General features: G+C 48.1%; 1 protein-coding gene across 5 annotated transcripts in view; it reads left to right on the plus strand.

Moving 5' to 3' along the window:
- The window catches only part of PLCB1 (phospholipase C beta 1), a 327,471-nt gene that overhangs the window by 272,095 nt on the left and 32,462 nt on the right, over positions 1-22,914 (plus strand). For all 5 annotated transcript variants that reach the window (XR_013181595.1, XM_077176289.1, XM_054629483.2 and 2 more), the window contains exons 30-31: positions 874-931; positions 1,942-2,028. Coding sequence is in view for 4 of the 5 variants with exons in the window: in XM_077176289.1 (XP_077032404.1) it covers positions 874-931; positions 1,942-2,028 (145 nt within the window). In the remaining variant the exon portion in view is untranslated. The remainder of the gene's footprint in view (positions 1-873; positions 932-1,941; positions 2,029-22,914) is intronic.

The following is a 22,914-nucleotide window of genomic DNA, read 5'->3' on the forward strand; positions in this document are numbered from 1 at the left end:
CACAGCCTGTCCTCACTTTGGGAGCAGGGTGTGAGACCTTCCTCCTGCTGAATCCCTTCTGAGTCTCTCTGGCTCCACTGCTGCTCATCTAAAGCTTCTGCATAAATTTGGGATGGAATATTACAGAGAGAGAATAATCAGTTGTTTTAGTTGTTCTTGATTTGTTGACACCCACCCAGGGCTTGCCTAAATCCTCCTGATTTTAGTGCCACCTGAGGGGCAGTGCACTGGTCCTGACTGAGGCAATCAGGATTTGGGGTGACTGTCCTGAAACAGATCAACTGCAGCAGCCACAAATTGTTATTGTGTGTGCATTTACCCCTCTGGGGGTTCTTGGGCTCAGCCTTTGACTGAGGCTTCCCAGATAACTCTCTGAGTGTGCCATAAAGCTCAGTTTGCCTAAACCCAGCTCTGTGGGGGCCAGGCTGTGCCTGCCCTGCTCCCCTGGGAGCTTGGTGCCAGTGTCAGCAGCACAGCCTGCCCTGGCAGCACAGAGGCTGCTGCTCTGCCACAGCGTGGCACTGTGCCCCTGCTCACAGCTCTGCAGCTCCCAGGCATGCTGGGCACTGTGGCAGCACCTGGAAAACACAGCACCATCCCTTGGGGAGAGCAGGGCCTGGTGTGGGGCACGCTGAGCCCTTGGTGCCATAAAGAGCAGCTGGCACAAGGACACGATCTGGGAGTGCGGAGAAGGAGATCAGGCAGGTCCTTGAGCATGGCCTGGGTGAGGCAAAGAGCTCAGGGAGGTAAAAGCCATTGTGTGGGGTTTAGCACAGTGGGTTGTGCTGCTGGAATCATGCAGTAATGCTGGAATCATGCAGTAATAATGCAGTAATGCTGGAATCATGCAGTAATGCTGGAATGCTTCCCCAGGGAGAAGACGGAGATGATCCGCTCCTACATCCAGGAGGTGGTGCAGTACATCAAGAGGGTAGGTCAGGCTCTGCTGCTTCTGGGGCAGGAAAGGGCACCTTGCACCTTCTAGCTTGGGTTCTACTGCAGGTTCTGGGCCTCAGCAGGAGGATTCTGCACCTGCTGGCTTCCAGCAGATGCACTGTAGGCTCTGCTTCCCATTCCAGGTAAAGGAAAGCTGGGATTCCAATTAAAGGAAAACTGGGATTTCAGTCAGCCCCTCATTAATTGTTAGTCAGCATTTGGGGGATGGTGCTGAGGAGAGAAGAATTCAATACAATTTCATCTCTGAATATCCTGTGTGTATCCATGGAAAATGCACCCATTTTTTTTAATGGGCTTTCTGGCTCACAAATGCAAAGATTGCATAAGGAAAGTCAATGAACATTTAATTGCAGAGTATATCTAACTTTAATTGCATTTGTACAGTTACTGAAATGTAAAAAGCACTCTGTGAGTTCTGTAAACACCAATTAAAGAATTCTATTACAGTTGTTAGCTTTTCTGAAGCTACAGGTGGTTCACACCAGGATGAAATCATGCCCTGTAGTGCCTTGGGGTGTAAAATCACTATGGAACGTGTGCAGCCATTGAATTCTCCTCTTGATTTCAATGCAGAGGTAGTTAGGTTCTAAAGCTGGCCCATTTTTACTTAGAAGAGCCTTTGACTTGGGAAGCAACCTGAAGAATTAAGTAAATTACGTAGGTTTTGTTTCTGAGGGTGTTACTAAGTGAAGCCCAAAATCTGTAATTGAATAACATTAGAAGTCTGAAGAAAGTCCTTTAGACATTTCTGATCCTGAATGCTACATGTGAAATGTGATGTTCCATGTCCACACCTGACTGTTGAACAGCTGTGCTCAGGGATGCTCAGGCAGTGCTCTGTAATTTCTGTCGTTTCAGCTTGGAACTGGTCACAGATTTGATGGCAGTGTCTCAGTTCTGATGGGTGGAATGTTTGTTGGGGAGGAGGGGGGAGAGTGAGGATGTGCAATCCACAAACAAAGATTCTCTGCTCTTTTCTGACAGCTAGAAGATGCTCAGAGCAAAAGGCAGGAGAAACTTGTAGAAAAACACAAGGAGATCCGCCAGCAAATACTGGATGAAAAGCCCAAGGTAAAGAGTTTTTGAACATATGTTAAACTGCTAAAATTGTCCTTCAGGAGAGAAGGAGCTCTGGCAGCAGGTAGGATGATGTTTGAACGTGAGAGAAGCCAGTGAGAGCATCAGAGGCACCCCCAGTGACAGCAGGGTGAGAGGAGGCAGGAGCAGCCCCTCCCCTGCAGATCTCCTGGTGTGAGTGAGGGCTCTTTCCAGCACCCAGGCTGCTCAAAAGCTGGCACTGCAAAAGGTGCTGTGACCAGCAGAGTGTGCCCTTCCCTCCCCTGTGCCTGAGCTGCACAGAAGCAAAACACAGTTCCCATTGGAAGGAAAAGAGATATCTCCTTAGCATGCTGCCCCAGTCCTGCTGGCATCCCCAGGATGGATTTCTGTGGGACACAAGGAGCTTTTTCACAGGAATAGTGCTTTACATTCCACATTGCTTGCTGGATTGCCTCTCTTTGGTTTTATGCACTGCATCCACATGTAACATTTTGAAATGCAAGTTTTGGTCCTTAGGCCTGGGGCTCTCTCTTGCTCCAGGTGGAGCAGTTTTGCCCCCAGTTCCAGTGGAGAAGGTTCAGTGCTGCACCTGCTCTCCTGCAGGAACATCTAGCCCTAGTCACACTTGCACATGGAGGGAGACTTGTGTTCAGCAGGGCTCATGGCCAGGTGTAACTCCTCCCAGCCCACTGTGTCACGTCTGCTTTCATTGTTTCTGCTCTTGCTCTGTCCTTGGCTCAGTTCCCATTCCTTGTCTGTGCCCACAGCCCCAGGGTTTCTGTGCCTGAGCTACAGCTGCAATTCTGGCACTGCCTGAGTTAATCAGTGCTGCCATGGCATCTCTGGGAAGCAGCAGAGAATAAGTTAGGCTAAGGGCTGGATAGCCAGAAGTTTACAATAGCTTGGGAAAATAAAAATATTTGCATTTCCAGTTTTCTACTCATGTTTGTAAAATGGTGTTTACAAACAAGCTGGAACTTTTTGGTGTTGTGGGCATCTTGTGGATGTAAAAAGTATACATATTTTATTGTTTGGTGCTGTAGGACCATGAGTGTATCAGGCTTGTGAACTGGAATTTAAACACTGAAATTTAAAATGCCAAAGAATAATCAGGTAGTGCTTCTAGCACTGGATCCTTGGGCTTATTCTGTTATTGATTTTTATATTTTTTATTCTGTTATTGATTATTATAGATTATTCTGTTTGGCCATGCCCTTCCTTCTTTGTTTTCTTTAATTTTTATTTTTAATTTATCCATGTACTGAGGAGTAGCATAAAGCACTGGAAATTTGTCACTGAGGACTTGAGCTGAATTTGGAAAGGTGCTGGGGCAGCCACGTTTGACTCTTTGATCAGTTCCCTCTCTGCCCAGGGCTGGCTCCTGGCACAGGGCAGCTCCAGATCCCTGTGGGCACAGAGCAGCTCCAGATCCCTGTGGGCACAGGGCAGCTCCAGATCCCTGTGGGCACAGGGCAGCTCCAGGGCAGCTCCAGATCCCTGTGGGCACAGGGCAGCTCCAGGGCAGCTCCTGATCCCTGTGGGCACAGGGCAGCTCCTGATCCCTGTGGGCACAGGGCAGCTCCAGAGCAGCTCCAGATCCCTGTGGGCACAGGGCAGCTCCAGATCCCTGTGGGCACAGGGCAGCTCCTGATCAGCTCCAGATCCCTGTGGGCACAGGGCAGCTCCAGGGCAGCTCCAGATCCCTGTGGGCACAGAGCAGCTCCAGAGCAGCTCCAGATCCCTGTGGGCACAGGGCAGCTCCAGATCCCTGTGGGCACAGAGCAGCTCCAGAGCAGCTCCAGATCCCTGTGGGCACAGGGCAGCTCCTGATCAGCTCCAGATCCCTGTGGGGCACAGGGCAGCTCCTGATCAGCTCCAGATCCCTGTGGGCACAGAGCAGCTCCAGAGCAGCTCCAGATCCCTGTGGGCACAGGGCAGCTCCAGATCCCTGTGGGCACAGGGCAGCTCCAGATCCCTGTGGGCACAGGGCAGCTCCAGATCCCTGTGGGCACAGGGCAGCTCCAGATCCCTGTGGGCACAGGGCAGCTCCAGATCCCTGTGGGCACAGAGCAGCTCCAGAGCAGCTCCAGATCCCTGTGGCCCTGCCTGTCCCTCCTCTCAGGTCTGTGCTCACAGGGCCTGGCTCCAGGGCTTTTCCCTTTCCCCACACTGAAACAGGCACCAGGCTCAATTTATGGTGCTGGTGCCTCCTGCTTGCATGAGAGGCTTTAGGAAAACATAATTACTCATTTTATTAAGTCTCTTTTTATGTTTTGCTCCGTGTCCATATTTCATTGCCATATTTGCCTCCTCAGTGCCGGGGTGGATGATACAAAATAGATCAAATGATTTCCCAGCTGAGCAGAGCTGATGTGTTTTCTGCAGGCTGCAGCCTTTCTGGGGGCTGCTTTTTCAACAGCCCAGCCTCTCCTGCTTCAAACACCCACTGAAATTTATGCTGGCTGTGTTAAAAGGCTTTTCTGGCAGCATCAACTCAGCCCCAAACAAAGACTTTAATATATTAAGAGGGAAAGAATTTTCAGTGTTCTCACCAGTAATTCCACTGGAGACAGATCTGCTGTCACCCATCAGTGCTGCTGGGTTATTTATTAGTGCTCACGCTGTATTGTTGTGCTCTGACTCTGCTCACAGCCCTTTCCCAGCCAGCGAGGATGTCGTGGCACCCAGTGTTGCCAGCACCCTGCCACAGCCTCTCCCATTTTGTTGGCTTTTCTCAAACTATGAGTTAGCAGCTTCCTCTCTTGTGGTATGTGCAGGGCACCAGGAGAAAATGTGCCTTGGATTGCTGTTGTTTTAGAAACTGCACAACCTGGATGCAGAGTACTTCCCTGTCCTGGAGGCTGGTTTGGTTTGTTTTGTTTAAAATATCACAGGGTTAGCTGAAAGTGCTTATCTCAGGACTGATTTATAGCCCAAAGCTCTGACTCTCCCTCACATGTATCATTTCTTTCTAGTGTCTGGATGTGAGACTGTTTTGCAGGGCTTCCATTTGCAGGGCTGTTGTATAAGAAAGAGCTTTTTTGCTCCTGTGAGAGTTTGGAGACTTCCTGAACTGGTACTTTTAGGCACAAGGCTGGAAACAGCTCCTTGTGGTGCTGCAGGAGCCAGGGCAGGATGGGCTTCAGTGAGCTCAAAGGTGGCTCTGTGTGATGGCAGTGACACAGTGCCCTGTGTGTGTGATGGCAGTGACACAGTGACCTGTGTGTGTGATGGCAGTGACACAGTGCCCTGTGTGTGATGGCAGTGACACTGTGCCCTGTGTGTGTGATGTGAGTGACACTGTGCCCTGTGACCCTGCACAGCCTGGGGGTTACAGCCAGGTGTAGTCCCAGGTTCTGCAGTCCCAGGTGTGGAGCCAGGCCACCCTGCACAGACCTGCTTGGGAAGGGGGGCTGTCACCTGCTGAGAAGCCAAATGCTGTCCTGCCTCTGGGTTGACCTCCCAAACCTGCCATTTCAGTGGAACCCTATGGGCCACCAAGCCGATTCCCTCCTGCTGGCTTTTCCTGACAGCATCATTACCAAGCAAGGCCACGTTTTGTTTTCTCTTTTCTCATTCCTTGTTTTTCCTTACATTATCTCCTGGTAGCTCTATTATCAGCCACAACTTGTATTTTCTTTCTCTCCCATCCTACTGCTTTGTCTCCTCCTCTTAGTCACTGATACACATGGAGCTTGTCCTGTCCTTATCTTGTCCCCCTGGGCTCCTCTCCTGCCTGCAGTGGGAGGGATGCCCAGGGATGCCCAGCTCCATGCCCTGCATCCTGTCAGGGCAGGGAGTGATTTTGGATCCTGCACTGTGGCACAGAGAGCACCCAGGATGGGCATGGCACACATTGCTCTGTCCCTGACAGCTTGTGCATCAAATTAAACACAAATCAAGTGCATTTCCTTCCTCCTGCACCCTTGCCTCCAATTCCATTGTAATTACTAAAATCAATACACATGAGACATGACAAGGAGTTAATTATTTTTCTGGGAATCGACTCAGTTACAGTAAATAGACCCAAGCCTCCTCTAATTGGACTCAGTGGGACTTTGTTACCTGTGCTGGTGGGTCAGAGCCACCCTTGGATCCCAGTGTGACACTGGCACTCCTGGGCTCCTGCACTGAGCTCTGCAGGGCTGTCCTGGCTGTGTCCCTGCAGCCCCAGCTGTCAGGAGGGTGTAACTCCTGTGGTTCCAGCCTTGGATCCCAGTGTGACAGTGACACTGAGCTCTGCAGGGCTGTCCTGGCTGTGTCCCTGCAGCCCCAGTGCCCAGGAAGGTGTAACTGGTGTGGTTCCAGCCTTGGATCCCAGTGTGACAGTGACACTCAGCTCTGCAGGGCTGCCCTGGCTGTGTCCCTGCAGCCCCAGCTGTCAGGAGGGTGTAACTCCTGTGGTTCCAGCCTTGGATCCCAGTGTGACAGTGACACTCAGGGCTGTCCTGGCTGTGTCCCTGCAGCCCCAGCTGTCAGGAGGGTGTAACTCCTGTGGTTCCACCCATGGATCCCAATGTGACAGTGACACTCAGGGCTGCCCTGGCTGTGTCCCTGCAGCCCCAGCTGTCAGGAGGGTGTAACTCCTGTGGTTCCCCAGCTTGCTGCCCATGGTTCTGGCAGCTGCTCTGGGCTCCTGCAGGGGTGCAAACTGGCACAGGTCAGGCTGGGCTTGGTGAGAAAGGCTCCAACAGACCTGCAGAGGCACCAGGAGCTGGGCACACTCTGTTGCACCTCTGTGCTCTTTTGAATGAATGTAGAAAATATTCAGCCTTAAGGTATGGAATTCTTTTAGCTCCTCAAAAAGTGTAATGAAAACAATTCTTTAAAATTATAAATCTGTTCTTGTAAATGGAAAACAGAAGCACCTGATGCATACTAACTCACTTTCTTACATTTAATATCTCCCAATTTGGCACCTGTTATTAATTGGGAGTTAACACTTCCACATCCAATCAAAAATTAACAGTGTGCCTGAAAAACTCCTGGAGGCAGAATGATACCTATTCACATTGCAGAGCCAAATTAACAAGGTGCTGATCCTTTACAGCCTCTGGTACCTCCAGGCTGCAGCTTTGGTGCTTTGAGTGAAGCTCTGTGAGCACCTGGTGCAGGGGATGCTGTTCCCTGCAGGAGGGCCAAACAGCAAATGTGTCCTGAAAGACCTTCCAGAGAGTAAATACCTTCTGAAATGCCTTCTGGAAGGTAAAAACCTTCTGAAATGCCTTCTAGAAGGTCAGTACCTTGTGAGAGACCTTCAGAAGGCGTTTCAGCTGCCCTCAGAGCCACTCTGCCTGTGTGGAAGGGAGGAGCTTTGATGAGTATTCCAGTGTCACTTCAGCTCCCTGGGAACTCACAGCAGCAATGCTGTGTCCACCACAATCCCCTTTTATCCCTGACACCTCTGCAGGAAGCCAAGCTGGCTTTTGGGCAAGCTGCACTTGATTCAAACACTTCCAGATGCATTCCAGTTCAACCACAGGCAGCTCTCCAAGAATTTTGGGGCAGGAGTTTGGAGGAAAAGGTTATTTCAGTTTACTGGGATTCATGGGACTTGCCTGGCTTGGGATTGGACAGGGGAAAGTTGTCCTCCCCAAAAAAATTAGTAATCAGACTCATGGCAAAAAAACCCATAAAAGTGATCTGATAGCCAGTGTCATATTTGAAGAGTTCTTCTCTTTTTCCCTGTTTGGGTAAAAATTTCTTTCGTTAGTTCATTCAATTTGAACATTTCCAAAGTTTAAAAAGAAATCTGTCTTCAATCTGTGGCTGCTAAGCTAAAATGACTTATGGCATTATCTGCCAAAAAAGCAGGGAATTAAGAGGACTGAAATAATTTACTGTTTATTTCACTGTTCAGCTCTGGGCTTTGGTGCTTGTGTACTCATCAGAGGGGAATAATAAAATGTTTATTTACTTCATTAAGTAGGCAACAGCATGGAGAAATGAAGGGAATTTTCACAGCCTCAGTGACCAAGGAATATTTAAAAGGAAGAAAACCACAGAGTGAGATTCACAAATCTTTCTGTGACTCGATCTGGCATCTTCCCAGTTCTGGATGGGAGCTAGTGTTTAAGTTTTGGGGTCAGTATTCCTGGCCCATTCCCTGCAGGATCTGGCTCTTTGCTCACACCCAGCCCCAGGTGTCAGCCCAAACTTTGAACAAAGCCCTGCTGGCATTTCAATCTGCTGGTGGTGCAGTTGCTGAGCTGCCCCCAGTTGCAGGGTATTATTTTGGGGAAGTTAGGGTGCTCCCTTTTCTGCTGTTTCTCCCAGTGGATAAATCCTGCAGAGTGCACGTTCAGCCTGTGAAGTGAGTAGTAAGTAATCTCACTTCACTGGTTAAAAATGAGCAGGCTACCCTTTATCCTGTGCCAGTTTTGTACCAATAAAACTGCCCTGAGTTCCCTGAAGCAGCTGACACATCCCAGGCCTGGGAGCAAAATAATTCAGTCCAATACCAGGATGCTCAAAGCATCATTGTCACTTTGGGCCTCGCTGGTTTGCATTTTCCTTCACAAATCCACATTTTAAAGGGTTGTTTATGTTTTCCAGCAGGATAAATATTGCAGTGTGAGAAATGGGTATCAGGTCCCAAAAGATACATGTAACAATTGGAGGTGATATGTATTGTGTTAACTGAATGTCTTTGGTGTAACTCTTACACGTGCATGTCCTTGGAAACATTCCTTTTAAATCAACAGCATCACCTTTGTGGTGGGAATATGCAAAATGCTTTTTACATTTTTTAATTGAATTCTGATATCGCTTTCTTTTAAATAAAAATGTCACCAACTCTTTGTAGGAAGAATTTAAATGTAAAGAAGTACTTTGGTGAATGGGACACATGGAAAAATATTATAAATTTAAATCGGAGTTTATTGATAGAGAGAAGGAGATATTTTTCACACATGGGTCATTCTACTGGAAGCCAGAGAAAATCTTGAGTTTGCTCTGGAGCTGCAATAAAAGGGGAAATAAATTACTTGAAAGGGCAAACTTTTCACTTCTGCAGTAGTGTAAATCAGAAGGAACATGATCAAGTTCCCAGTGTCACTGGTGATTTAAAGATATTAGTGAGGCCCATAATGGAGGGCATGTGGCAGCCAGACCTGATTTGTGAGGGTTACTGGGATCCTCCTGGATAACATGCTAACAAATTGCAATTGTGAGGAGGCTGGTGGTGTTAAGAATATTTTAGATTTTAGAATCCAGCTATTCTCTGTGGACAGAAGAGCTCACGGAATTTTTGTTTTTAAAGGCACAATGTGAGAATTCTTCCTGCATAAAAAGAAGCTTCACTGATTTGGGGTTTTTGTTTCCTAATTTGCAAAGTGAATCTGTTCTATACTCTACCTGTCTCAGGTTAAGGGCATTTCCCATGTCCCAGCCCACTCTGATGAGTTGGTTAATTGGCCTTCCTGCTGCAGGAAAGGTGAAATCCTCCCTAGCCCTGGTGCAGGCTGGCAGCACAGCTGAGCTGTGTGCTGGGCCCAGCTGTGTGTGAGCACTGAGGGTCAGTATTTACCCTGTGCACACACAAAGGTGTGTCCCAGCTGTGTGTGAGCAGTGAGGGTCAGTATTTACCCTGTGCACACACAAAGGTGTGTCCCAGCTGTGTGTGAGCACTGAGGATCAGTATTTACCTGTGCACACACAAAGGTGTGTCCCAGCTGTGTGTGAGCACTGAGGGTCAGTATTTACCCCTGTGTGCACACACAAAGGTGTGTCCCAGCTGTGTGTGAGCACTGAGGGTCAGTATTTACCCCTGTGTGCACACACAAAGGTGTGTCCCCAGCTGTGTGTGAGCACTGAGGGTCAGTATTTACCTGTGCACACACAAAGGTGTGTCCCAGCTGTGTGTGAGCAGTGAGGGTCAGTATTTACCTGTGCACACACAAAGGTGTGTCCCAGCTGTGTGTGAGCAGTGAGGGTCAGTATTTACCCCTGTGCACACACAAAGGTGTGTCCCAGCTGTGTGTGAGCACTGAGGATCAGTATTTACCTGTGCACACACAAAGGTGTGTCCCAGCTGTGTGTGAGCACTGAGGGTCAGTATTTACCCCTGTGTGCACACACAAAGGTGTGTCCCAGCTGTGTGTGAGCACTGAGGGTCAGTATTTACCCCTGTGTGCACACACAAAGGTGTGTCCCAGCTGTGTGTGAGCAGTGAGGGTCAGTATTTACCTGTGCACACACAAAGGTGTGTCCCAGCTGTGTGTGAGCACTGAGGGTCAGTATTTACCCCTGTGTGCACACCAAGGCGTGTCCCAGCTGTGTGTGAGCAGTGAGGGTCAGTATTTACCCCTGTGTGCACACCAAGGCGTGTCCCAGCTGTGTGTGAGCAGTGAGGGTCAGTATTTACCCCTGTGCACACACAAAGGTGTGTCCCCAGCTGTGTGTGAGCAGTGAGGGTCAGTATTTACCCCTGTGCACAGGAAAATGCTAAATGACAAAGCACAGGAGATGCTAAATGACAAAGCACAGCTGAATTCTGCATGGGCTGTGCACAGACAGCATGGCAGCACACACAGACACCCCCATGCACACACAGCACCCTGCACACACCCCTGGCTCCCAGAGCCAGCCACAAACACCCAGAGGCACAACCAAATCCTCCTGCACAGCTGGAGGAACAACCCAATCCTCCTGCACGGCTGTGCCATCACCACAGCAACAGCATCAGTGTGTTTCTTGATGATCAGCCCCTCCGTGCAGCATGACAAATGGCACCAGATCCAGTTTGACACAGCTAATGGAAAAGTGCTGAAAGAAATATTAACGCCTGGTATGTGAACTCATTAGAGAGATGCTTTAAAATGCATGAAATGGGGGGAAAATGTGTTCTTTAATGAACAGAGAAATAAAATCAGTGGTCCTGCAAAGGCTGTGGTGCAGGAAGGGCTGTGTGTGTGCAGTCATGAGGCAGGAGAGTGGCAGTGTTAGTGCAGAATCCCCCTGCAAAGCAGAGGCTCTGCTGGAAACACTGCTGCCAGCTGCTCTAACTGGGCACTCATGACAGGCTTCATGGGCTCCTCTCACACTGACACCCTTCAGGGTGAGAAATGCACTGCTGGAAAGGGTAACAGAAATAACAAAATCGTGTTAGAGCTTCAAAACTATACCTGATTTAGAGAGTGTATTGAAAATCATGTGTAGCCTGTCTCAGGGAAGGACTTTTCTTTCTAGAAACAACCAAAATCAGAAGAAAATGCTGTTGTTTTGAGATGCAGTCTCTTCCCCAGGAGGTTGAGAGTACTGGGCTTGGTGGGAGATGAAAGCCCTGCACATCCAGAAGGGAGAGAAATGGCAGGGAAACATTCCAGCCCCGTTCCCACATTGCTCCCAGTGCTGCCTGGGGCAGCTTCCAGGGTCTGGCAGCCCTCTGGAGTCAGTAGCAGAATAGCTGGGAAAGATGTTCCCTGGAAAGATTACTTTTCATTAAACATCTCCTGTGAGTCACTTGCACCAAACCAGCATTTTGCAGCAGAGGAGTTGCACAGGGTTGCTGCAGTTGCATAATGCAGGAGCTGTGGGGGATGACAGTCCATAGGGTGGGCTGGAGTGACTCAGTAAATTCCATTTTTCAGGCCTGGTTTGGAGGCAGGTTTTGCCTAGAGAGTGTGGAGTGTGCAGCCAAAGTGCAGCTCTGTACCTGGAGATGATCTCTTGTGGAGTGCCAGGGATCTGTAAGCTTTGTGTGGCACCGGTGGATGTGCCCAGGAAGGGGGGGACTAATCCAGGTGTGCTTTGATACAGAGCCTGGCTCTAGGATGGTCAAGGCAAAATTTAAACTTTTTAACGTTATCTTTCAACATTGTAGCCCAGTATCATAACATTGAGTTTTCCAGTCTTGAGGGTGCTGAAAGTTCACAATTTTTGTTCTTTTTCCATTACTCCCTAAAAAAATATGAAAGAAAAAGCAGTTTTGATGTTCTTGTGATAGAAAAATCCTTCTTTTTAAACCTGCTGAGTATGGGGCAGGAAATCTCAGCTTTGGTGCATTCCATCAGCTTCCCAGCTCTCCAGACTGGCCCGTGGTTTATAGAAATAAAGTCATGCACAAAAGGAAGTTATCAGGCATAATATTACCCTGCTGATAATGGAGGGAGGTCTCTCAGCCTTTTTTATTTCTCCTGTTCTCTATATCCCCACTTTCCCCCATTTCCCCTGCTCTCCTACTCATCCTTCTCCACCTTCCATCAAGCTCCTTTTCTCAGTCTGTGGTTTCTCTCTCCTGCTCTTTGTGTAGCCCTTATTTTCCACCTCTTACTGTTCTTTGCCATCGCTGGCTGCTGTCACACTTCAAGGAGTGCCCACAAGTGCCTGTGGGAATGGGGGCTCTTTCAGAAGGAGCAGCCTGAAGGGCAGAGGTGTTAAAGAGCTGCCACGAGGGCTCTGCACGTTTGGGAGCTGGGCTGGGAACGGGGGAGGCATTCCCAAAGCTTCCATCAGATGGGAGAGAGGATGCACAGGTCACAGAGATGTGTGCAGACACTGCAGGTGCAGAGGCAGGAGTGCCTGGTGCAGGTCAGCCCATTGCAGAGCCTGGGCCCTCCCCTGTGCTCTGCTTGGGTTTTGAGAGGCCAAACACACACAGAGTTTAGGGATTAGAGATTGAATCCCATTGAATACAAACCTTTTTTGCTTATATTTTCAGCGTGCCTAAATCTAAACATATTTATACCTAAACCCTTCACCATATATTTCCCTTTCAGACCTCATCAGCCATTTACACAGTCCTGTTCATTGTCAAAGACATCTCCAGGAATATTCTACATTTCCTTTGATTTCTTTCACGTTTCTTACAGCAAGGTGACTGCTGACAAGCAATTACATGCCAGTTTTAGTGTAACAAACACTCTTGATTTATACATCAAGGAAGCCCAGATGTATAAATCACTTGGCAACAGAAGCATCCCTCAATTAGGATGAGATAAAATGAGGAGAGCTGATTTCTGTGATGCCATAACATCACCCACTTTGTTTTTCTCTTGCAAAAGGTGCTCTGCAAGTTCACATTACAGGACAGACAATGAGTGTAGGAGTGTGCTTTAGACACCCTAAAGCAGCAGTGTTGTATCACACCAGCAGTGCTGTACAGTGCATTGATAGCCAGGGACACTGAGAAGTGCATCAGATAAAGGTGCTGAACAGGCCACAGGTTTGTCACCCAACACACTGGGCCCCACAGGGCACACACAATTCTTCTGACCTCTGAAGTCTCACAAATGGAGCAGTACTTAGGAGCCAAGCTGGTACCTGTAACCTCACTAAGCTGGCCAGCATGAATTTGAATCACAGTATGAGGAAATGGGGTAGATAGAATCCATTTGTTTACATTGGTGAAGAAATGTGGTTTTCTGTATGTCACAGTAAATATTTGGCTATTTGTGCATAGGCACACATGCTCACTAGCTATATTAAGAACATGCATATGCTATAATTTTAGAGATTTAGTTTGATGCATGTACATTTTGGATGCATCTGTTAAATTACAGTTATTCACAGCCTTGCAGGAATGGAAAATTCACTATCACAAAATTCTGTTAGTGATTTTCAAACTGGCATGATCACCACGTTAATTATAGTGTGATTCAAACCTTTGTTTTTTACTTTCTTTCTTTTTTTCCCCTGTCCTTTAAAATTGCCTGCTTAATATTCTGCTTCTCTTCTGGAAAGACAATGAATGGGGAAAAATTCTGCCTGCCCATTGAGAGCCTTCCTTGGCTGTGAGCACAGAAAATGGCACAAAGGAAAGGGACCTCAGGCAGCTGATGGGAATGAAAGGGTTGGTCAAGAGAAGGCAGCACAGGGCACTGAGGATGGGAATGAAAGGCTTGGTCAGGAGAAGGCAGCACAGGGCACTGAGGATGGGAATGAAAGGTTTGGTCAGGAGAAGGCAGCACAGGGCACTGAGGATGGGAATGAAAGGTTTGGTCAAGAGAAGGCAGCACAGGGCACTGAAGATGCTTTCAGAGCTCAGGAAGGGCTGTGCTGGGGTAGGGCTGATCAGGGGTTCATGGACCCATCTCCTTCCTCTCACCCTGTAGAAAACACAGAGTATCTGTGCACCACCCTGCCAGCTCCAGTGGCAGGAATTCCATCATCCCTGCTTGGCTCTAAACTGCCCTGCTGCTCCTTGAATTGTGTTGGGGATTTGTTAGGTGAAGCACATGGGGCATTTTGAGGTGTTCAGATAACAGAGGGTATAGAAATGCGACTATAGGAGGAAGTCATGAAGATCATTTCACTGAGAATTATCTGCCAGATAAATTCTCCTCTCAGCAAACTGCAGTGGCTCTTCCCTCCTAGGAGAGGCTCTCTGCAGTGCTTAACAGGTACCTGCTCCTCAGAAAGAGCCCAAACAGATTTATCTCCTCAGCCCAGAGATTAACACATCCTGAGGAGTGACAGATTGCAAAGCAGAGAGATGGATTGGCAGGGGAGAAGGCAAGTGAAGCATCACAATGTCATCCTGCATTCATTGTGTCTGTGCCTTCCCAATTAATGCACAGAATCTCTCCTCTTGATGGAATCCTTACTCTAGAGCTGCATAAACCCTTCTGCCTAACACTGCTTGCGTTTTCCCTCCTGTTCATTGTGAAAGCCTCGTTTGATGGCTTGAAGACAAATGTTCCCTTCCTCCCCATCACCTTCCTCTTCCATTTTTCTGACTGGAAATTACATTTCTTATTTTTCTTCATGTTTATTACTCCAGCATTTCTCCTTCCTGGAATTATTTAGATGCCTTTGCCTCCCCACCTGCCCCACCTGGTGTGGGGGATAGGGAAAGCTCCATCACTGAGAGCTCTTGTACCTAAATTGAGATTAACAGTGGTAGATCTGTAGGTCCCACACTCTTTGTCGTGTTGGTACAGTAATGAAACCCATTTTCTGTCCCTGCATGAGTTTTCTGCTGTATTCTGGTACATCCTGGTAGGCAATTCCTGCTCCTGCAGACGAGGTGAACTGACTCCTTATTGCCCTAGCTGAGTCATCACTCTGTGTCCACCATCCCTTGCTCAGCTCTGGAGGTGTGCAAGGACATTTAGGGACTGATCAGCACCCTCCAGTGATTGGAACTCCTGGGTTTTCCTCTCATTTTTATCTTTTGCTGAAGGGCATCATGCCAGCATTTTTATCTTCCTTACACATGGAGTACAAAAGCTTTGTAATGCTCACCCTGACTGGAATGCTGCTGTGTCAGTGTTCCCCCGTCACCCTTCCCTCACCCATTTGTCAGATTCACTCCCTGCTTGTTGAATCATAGAACAAATAATGTGACTTTCTAGCTCAGAAAAAACATTGCCCTTGGAGCTGGTAACATATTGTGAGGAAATGCATTTGGTGTTGGTTTGTTGAGTTCATTGTCTGCCTTCCTTGCAGATGCTGTTACTCCCTGTGCAGAGGGCACTTAGCAATGTCCTTTCTGTCCTCACTTGCTGATTGTTTTCCAAGAGCTCTGCTCTCCAGTAACTTCTGTGGTGGCTTTTCAGGTCAAGGCTCCTGTTTGTCCCTCTGAGGCTGGGCAGTTATTGTCTGGTGCACAGGCTGTGACAAGATGCAATATTAATAACACAGCAGGGCAAATCAGCAGTGGATTATTCCTGCCATGGGGAGAGTCACAGCTTGGCTTATGTTTTCTGTGAAAAGCCTTCAGACAGTAACTGATCCCACTCCATGTTTTGCCTTACTAGATTTACATTTTCCTGAGCAGGTATTTGGAGAAGATGATCTCTGCTATGCCATACTCTGTGCAGCACACTCTTGCTGTAGTATGGGAAGCACAAATTGCTCTTATTTAGCAAGAGTTCTTCAGTCTTCCTCTCAGCAGACACAGGATTCCACAGGATTTCTCAGCTGGCCTCCCAGTCCTGTTTGCAGCTCTTGCTCCTCTTCCTGTCACTCACACTCAAGTCCTTCATCCTCAAACCAGAATTCCTGAGTGCCTGTGCAGCCCTGGCTCCTTAGTTACCCCAAGGGAGGCTCCTGAGACACCAGGGGAGCCCCCCAGCATCTGCCAGCTTCCCCTGCAGCTCAGGAGGAAAGGCAGCCACATCCAGCAGCACTTACACGGGACCTGTCCCTTACTCATTTCATAGAATGGCTTTTAGAAATGTTTTCAGCACTCAGCAGCTTCTGGTTCAGATATGGGGTCTCTCATATGCAAGTCCATACAGAATTTTGGGGTTTGGTCTCCTGAGCCTGTTAACTGGTAAAGAAACAACATTTCTAACCCCCTTTAAGTTCCTCTTTTAGCTGCCTCTTAGCCAGCTTTAACCTCCAACTGCATGATGTCTCCCCTCTCTCTTTTTTACCCTGGGTGTTGCACTTCCGTCTCTGATGCAGAATACAATGCTGGAATTCACACCAAAACGGTGCCCTTGGCCTCCCTGTGACCCCTTAATTCCACTGAAATGGCTTCCTTGTTCTTGCTGGGTTTCAGTTTCTCTTATCCACCCATAAAACTCAGGATTCATTTCCCTGGGAGTGGCACTGGGGGTATTTCTGAGGGTTCTGTTCAGTTAGGGCATTGATCCCTGGCAGTCCATTGCACCTTGCACTGTCCATGTTTGGGGTCAGCTGGTGGCCTGCACAGAGGGCAGCCCTTTGTGGGGCTCACCACTGGGACAGAAGGTGGTGCTTCCCTCTCTCCTGACCCTGCTCTGCACCCATTTCTGTCCCAGTGCCTTGTCCTGCAGGATTTTGTGTCGCTGGCTGCCCTGGACACTCACCCAGCTGTGCCTGGCTCCCAGAGCTCAGGGCAGCCCCGGCCTTGCCTGGATCCCAGCCCATCAGAGGAGCAGTTTCCCTCTGAGCTGCCAGCAGCCAGGCTTTCCCAGTTCCCATGTTTTCCTTGTCCTTCCCCAATTTGTGCTTTCTCTCTGCCAAGCTCTCTTGGCAGCTCAGGGAGGAGTGCTGTTGGAACACTCTCTGTTGTTACAGGCTCATGGAGTGCTTTGCTTTTGCCTCTGTCACAATTTCACAGCAGAAAAGTTTCAGTCATTTCTGGGGTGTTCTTGACCCCTGCAGCTGGTGCTTCCTGCCATGCAGGGACACTGGAACAGGGATTTCTCAAATAACAGCCAGGGAGCTGCCACAGCACCAGCAGTGGGAATGGTGAAAAGCTGCTGGAACAAGGAGAGCAGATAGACAGGAAGGCAAATGTTTAAAAAATACATTAGCTCTATTAGAAGATACTCTTCAGCTCCCAGGGAAAAGGAAACATTGAGAATAGGAGGAAGGAAGGAAGGAAGTGCATCAGAGAATGAGGATATGGACACGTGTAGGTGGTGTGGAGGAGAGGAATGCTTGGAGAGAGGCAGGAGGGAGATGGAAATTGGGAAATTTTGGTGTTCCATTGCCTGCCAATACAAAGCAGTGCCAAGATGCTCTGGTACAGGCTGTTCCAAGGTAGCTTCAACTGCCCCAGACTGGTGAATCTAAAGTTTAAAGAAGATTTATGAGTTGCACTGTGTGTCTTCAAAACAGAAGGAGTAATTCTTTTACTGTTGCATTCATTACAGATAGACATATATCTTCATATGCATATTTAATAACAAAAAGCAAGGAAAAATTATTTAAGTTAAGACTAAACATTCTACATTTGCATTTCATTAGTTCAGGAATTTTAACTTTTGGAAAAACTAAAATTTTAAAAGAGAAATTCCAATTGTAATTGTGGTGTTAAGTTAAACCAACCCTCTTTTAAAGAGTGAGAATTGACACTCCAGGAACCACTCCTCTTCAGAGACAAGAAATTAATTTTACCTTGCATGCCATCAGATAAAATTATTTTATTTTATAAGAATTATTGGAGAATTTGCACAGAAGGCTCTTGGATGTATTGAGGTGCTTCCTCACTGACAGAAGTGCTTTATTTGTTCTCATGGGAGCTTTGCTGGTGGCCATTTCTGCTGCACTCCCTTAGCATGGAGCAGCTCCGTGTTTTGATCAGTCAGGTATCTCTACTAAGATTTTGAATCTAAGATTTGAAGAGTAACTAAGCAAGGGAGAGTAGGTTTTACTGTCAAGAAGAAAGACAGGCTGTATTTAATCTGTGATTTTGCTTGTGAAAAGAAGTCAAAGCTGGCTCTAAATTTGAGTTTTGCTTTTTAATGCTGTATGAGCAAAATTGAGTTTCTGTTGCTCATGATCTGCTTCACCTACAAACTGTTTGAAGGAGATTTTACTCCCCCCCTAAAAAAGAAACTCAGGAAAGTATCAAGTGCCTTTGCTGCCAATCCATGGAAAGCTGGGCAGCATTGCTTTAGTGGCAAGCAAAGAGCAGGGTAGGACATGGAGGTGTCAGATGGGAAATGGGTGCCATTTTCAGAGCTCAGAGGTGCAGAGTGCAGCAGAGCAGGGGCATCCCTGGCAGGGCTGTGCTGCAGCCTGGCTGGCACATGGGGCAGCTCTGGCAGTGCCCTGGAAATGCCAGATGGAAATGCCAAGCTGGAGAGGGCAGGGCAGTGTTTGTGATGGGGTCAAACCTGCCTGGCACTGGTGGTGCAGGGACAAGGTCACAGTGCTGTCATCCCCTGGGAACAGCACAGGGACACAGCCACAGGAGCCTTCCAGTGCTGCTTGTGGCTTGGAAAAATCACATGGTGCACAGGTCATGACTTTCATCACAGAGAGAGGGAAAATCTCCTCCTGTTGATCTTCCCCCTTGCCTCTGTCCTTCTTCATGCTGTGGTTTTTAAGGATTTTTTTCACTCCCTGAACTCTGCATTCTCCTGGCACATGCTCCCAGCCATTGGGCTTGGCTGTGTCCTTGTCCTCAGCCACTTCCAAACTGGGAGCTGTTTGAAATTCCTGCTGTTGGCTGTGGGACTTGGGGCACATTTTTGTCCCCGTTTGGCTTAGGCTTCATTACAGCCCTAGAAGCACATCCAGGCTTGTCCCTGTGGTGCAGGGACAGCTGTGAGCAGAGCTGAGGAGCAGTTGTCCCTGCAGCCAGGGGTCTGGGCAGAGCTGTTTATCTCCAGGGTGATTCACAGGCTGGTGCCATGCACTGCCTGCCCAAGCAAACATTTTGGATACCATCAATTTTTTTGCCCCTCTGACTTCATTTAGGCATTCCGTGTGACACTTTAAAATAAAGAATTCCCTAGTGGTCCATTATGGAAACAGAGTTTCTCTTGGCCTTTGCCCAGTGTTATACCAAGGGATCACTTTTAAGGACATCTATTGTAGCTATTGCCTAGAAAAAGCAGTTCAGCCATAATAGGTTGCTTGTGTACACTTTTGGCAAACCTTTAAATATTTGCACTTTCTAATTTATGGTGTGTGCTCCCTTCCTTAAATAAAGAGCTATCCTGAATATTATCCATCTAACTCTTCCAAAAACACAAACTGGAGCACTAACCCAAACAAAACTCTTCCATTGTAGTGCTATTCTTAGTTTACCCCAGTTCCACACTATTTAAGAGATTTTTTCCCTTTTGTGATTGTTCAGTGCAGGTGAAGCAGTTGCAAACTCCTGTTGGAAGGATCTAAAGAGCAAGCAAGGATGAGTTTTACTAAATTTCTCTCTTCCCTTTAGAAGACAGACTTGCCCCCAAAAGGACCTTTTTCTTCAAAGTATTGTTAACATAACAGTAGCAACCTGTGTTTTCTATGAAGGATTGAAAGATAATTAATTTTTAAGTTGAAACAAAGAGAGGAAAAAAGAAAACCAAACCAGTGGATTTGTCAGCAGAGGGATCAGGGGATGTAACTTCTGATGAAGCATCTCTGTTTACTTTGTTCTTGTTTAAGGAGACTCTCTTCACTTCTGTTTGTTTTTTTGTGGCACCTTGTTTATAAACTGCAGGGCAGACAGTTCCCAGCCCAGCTCAGTGCAGACACCTTGGCTCCTTTCCACACCACAGCCAATGAAGCAGGCACTTGCCCCCTGCACAGGCTTTTCATTCCCAAAGCAGTCAGACCCACAGAGGGGGTGTTCTCTGCTGAGCAGCCCAGGGGAGCCTCCCTGCCTCACTCAGGGCTGCCTCTGTTTGTGAGGCCCCTGCTCAGCCCCTGGGCTCACAGCTCTGGCACTTCCAATGCACTAAAATGTGATTTATCCCTGCCACAGCCCTGTTCCTGCAGGGAGGTCAGCTCATCTCTGCCTCCTTGGGCAGCTCTGGCTCTGCAGAGCTCTGGGAGCTTCACTGGGGGCTGAGGGCAAGCAGGGACCTGAAATGTGTGACAGGGGCACTGCCCAAACCAGGCCCAGAAAGGACCTGAAATGTGTGACAGGGTCACTGCCCAAACCAGGCCCAGAAAGGACCTGAAATGTGTGACAGGGGCCTGAAATGTGTGACAGGGGCACTGCCCAAACCAGGCCCAGAAAGGACCTGAAATGTGTGACAGGGTCACTGCCCAAACCAGGCCCAGAAAGGACCTGAAATGTGTGACAGGGTCACTGCCCAAACCAGGCCCAGAAAGGACCTGAAATGTGTGACAGGGTCACTGCCCAAACCAGGCCCAGAAAGGACCTGAAATGTGTGACAGGGGCCTGAAATGTGTGACAGGGGCACTGCCCAAACCTGGGGGCACTGCCCAAACGGGGGCACTGCCCAACCAGGCCAGGCTGGTGCCTGCCAGTGAAGCTGTTCTGTACACAAGGGTGATGGGGAACAGCAGCTGAGGAATCACATCCTGCAGAAGGACACAGTGAGGGTTTCCCCTTGTGCTGTGAGGATCAGCTCTTCCAGAGTCTGATGTGCTGCTCAGGACTCAGCCACCTGACACAGTACTCTTAATATTGCATTAAACTTCATCCAAATACTTCATACAGGTTATTGTTCTCTGGATAGTAGAAGCTCAAATTTATGCATAAAGGTTTGGCTTAAAACCTATGTTTGAGCTCCCTTTGATCTAAAAGGAAGAAGGAGTTTCTCTGATTTTTCTTTTTAAAAAGTGGTGCTTGGTATTTTTTCCAGGACTGTTGTGCTTTCCTTAATAATGACATAAATGCTATTTTTTTGCTACTTCATTTGGATTATTTTCTCTCTCCAAACTGAATTTATGGCAAAGGAGAGAACTTTAGGATATACTGCTTTCCCATGTAGATCTTTTCTTAAGGCATAAACCAGATACAAACGCAGGAGCTTCTTTCTTCTGTTTGACTGTTTGATTGTAAAATATTTCTGTTTTCTCTTCCATCCACAACTGGAATATTCTTCCTAGTCATCTTCCCAGTCCTGGGAACTTCTTAACTTCTTGCTGAAGGTAACACCACGTGTGGCACACAGACAATGTGATTATATATTCTGAGAGTAGCCCTGCAAATCTTTATTCAGTAATAAGATACTTGGTTTGCTGATAAGTTTTTATTTTAGGCAGCATCCTGCCAATTATTTTCACTTACTCTGCCACCTACAATCACCTCATTAGCAGTGTCTACACTGTGATACAACTGCTTCTCCCTGTGTTTGTCCTTCCCTTCCTATGTTCCCCAAATAAACACTATTAATATGTGATGGGATGGTTTCCAGGCAGGCTCTGTCGCCTCCTCCTCAGTGTAAAATGGGATGTCAGACTTGTTTCTCTGCAGGCTTTTTGGGTTCTGTGTTCTCCTGGCCCGAAGGATTTGTGTTTTAGCAAGCATTCTGCTTTCATTTAGGAGAGTTACTGAGTTGTGTGTGCCCACATTCACCACCCCTGAACTCTCTGGTGCTGAACTTTCACCAGAGGAGCTGCTGAACACTGGAGACTTTTAGCAGTTCCACTTCATTTATTGGTGCCAAGCCCTTGAAATATCTGTCAAAAGCTGAGGAGATTCAAGTGGGATTAGGGACCACTTCAGAAATGTAATGTTTTCAGCACTAAAGTTCTTGTTGACTGATAGTTTGACAGGAGCTAAAACTGGAACTGCAGGACTTAGGCCAGTGTTTGAGGGGTCAGGACCAGGAAGGTGTGCTCAAAGGTGGGAATTGTTTTACCTGTCTGCTCTAGGACTGTTTGTCCCTTGGCCAGCCCCTGGTAGCAGCCAGGGGCAGAGGCAGAGCCCAGGTCTGAGCTGTGCTCTGAGCCAGCCTGGCAGCGTGGCACTCCTAAAGCCCTGAGCAATTTGGGGAAGCTGGCCTGCAGTGACCAGATGTCACTTCCATTATTGTCACATCCCTTCACAGTGGAGCTCATTATTGCAGAAATTCCCTGCTCCTGCTGATCCTGTAAATATACCTGTGACTTTGAGCAGGGACAGAGTTTCCCCATGACTTCCCACAGGTTTGGTTGGGAGCCCTCCATGAATTTTGTCTGTGTCCTGTCCCTGTTCTCTTCTCTGGAGCAGACACATGACTGTTGTCACTATTTCTTTGTGTGGTGCCAGCATGGGGTGCCTGGCTCTTCATTAGCTGTCCATATGTACAGCAATAACTTGTGTAATTACTTCTGAGAGTGCCTTTAGGAAGCAAGGAGGTGGCACTCCCACATCCTCAGGCCCTGTTGCACAGGGAAGGGAGGCACCATGCCACTGCCCTGCTGGAGCAGATGTGCCTGGGATGCAGAGTGCACGTGCCACATGTGGGTCAGCTATGACAGAAAAGGACAATTTTAATCAAAGTCTCTGCATTTCCCAAGCATTAGGCAGCAGCTTGCTGGGAGTGGAAGTGGGTCACACATTGTGCTGAGTGATTGTGCTTTGTCCTTTGCCATCTGGCAGCATGAATCAACGTCAGCTGCGTGCAAACAGAGCTCTGCAAGGTGACCTTGGCAGCAGGAGCACCCTGGGCAGGGCCTGCAGGAGGCTCACCTGCAATCCTGGCAGGGAAAACCCCAGAGGAAGAGGGATGGGACTCTGGGAGCCCTCATGGAGTCAGCTGTTGGGCAGTGCAGCCATGGGGTGGCATTGCTTTCATCTCTCCGTGGATATTCACACCTCAGGGCAGGCCCAAGGATCCA

This window comes from Agelaius phoeniceus, chromosome 3 (genome assembly GCF_051311805.1).
Source record: "Agelaius phoeniceus isolate bAgePho1 chromosome 3, bAgePho1.hap1, whole genome shotgun sequence".
NCBI lineage: Eukaryota > Metazoa > Chordata > Aves > Passeriformes > Icteridae > Agelaius > Agelaius phoeniceus.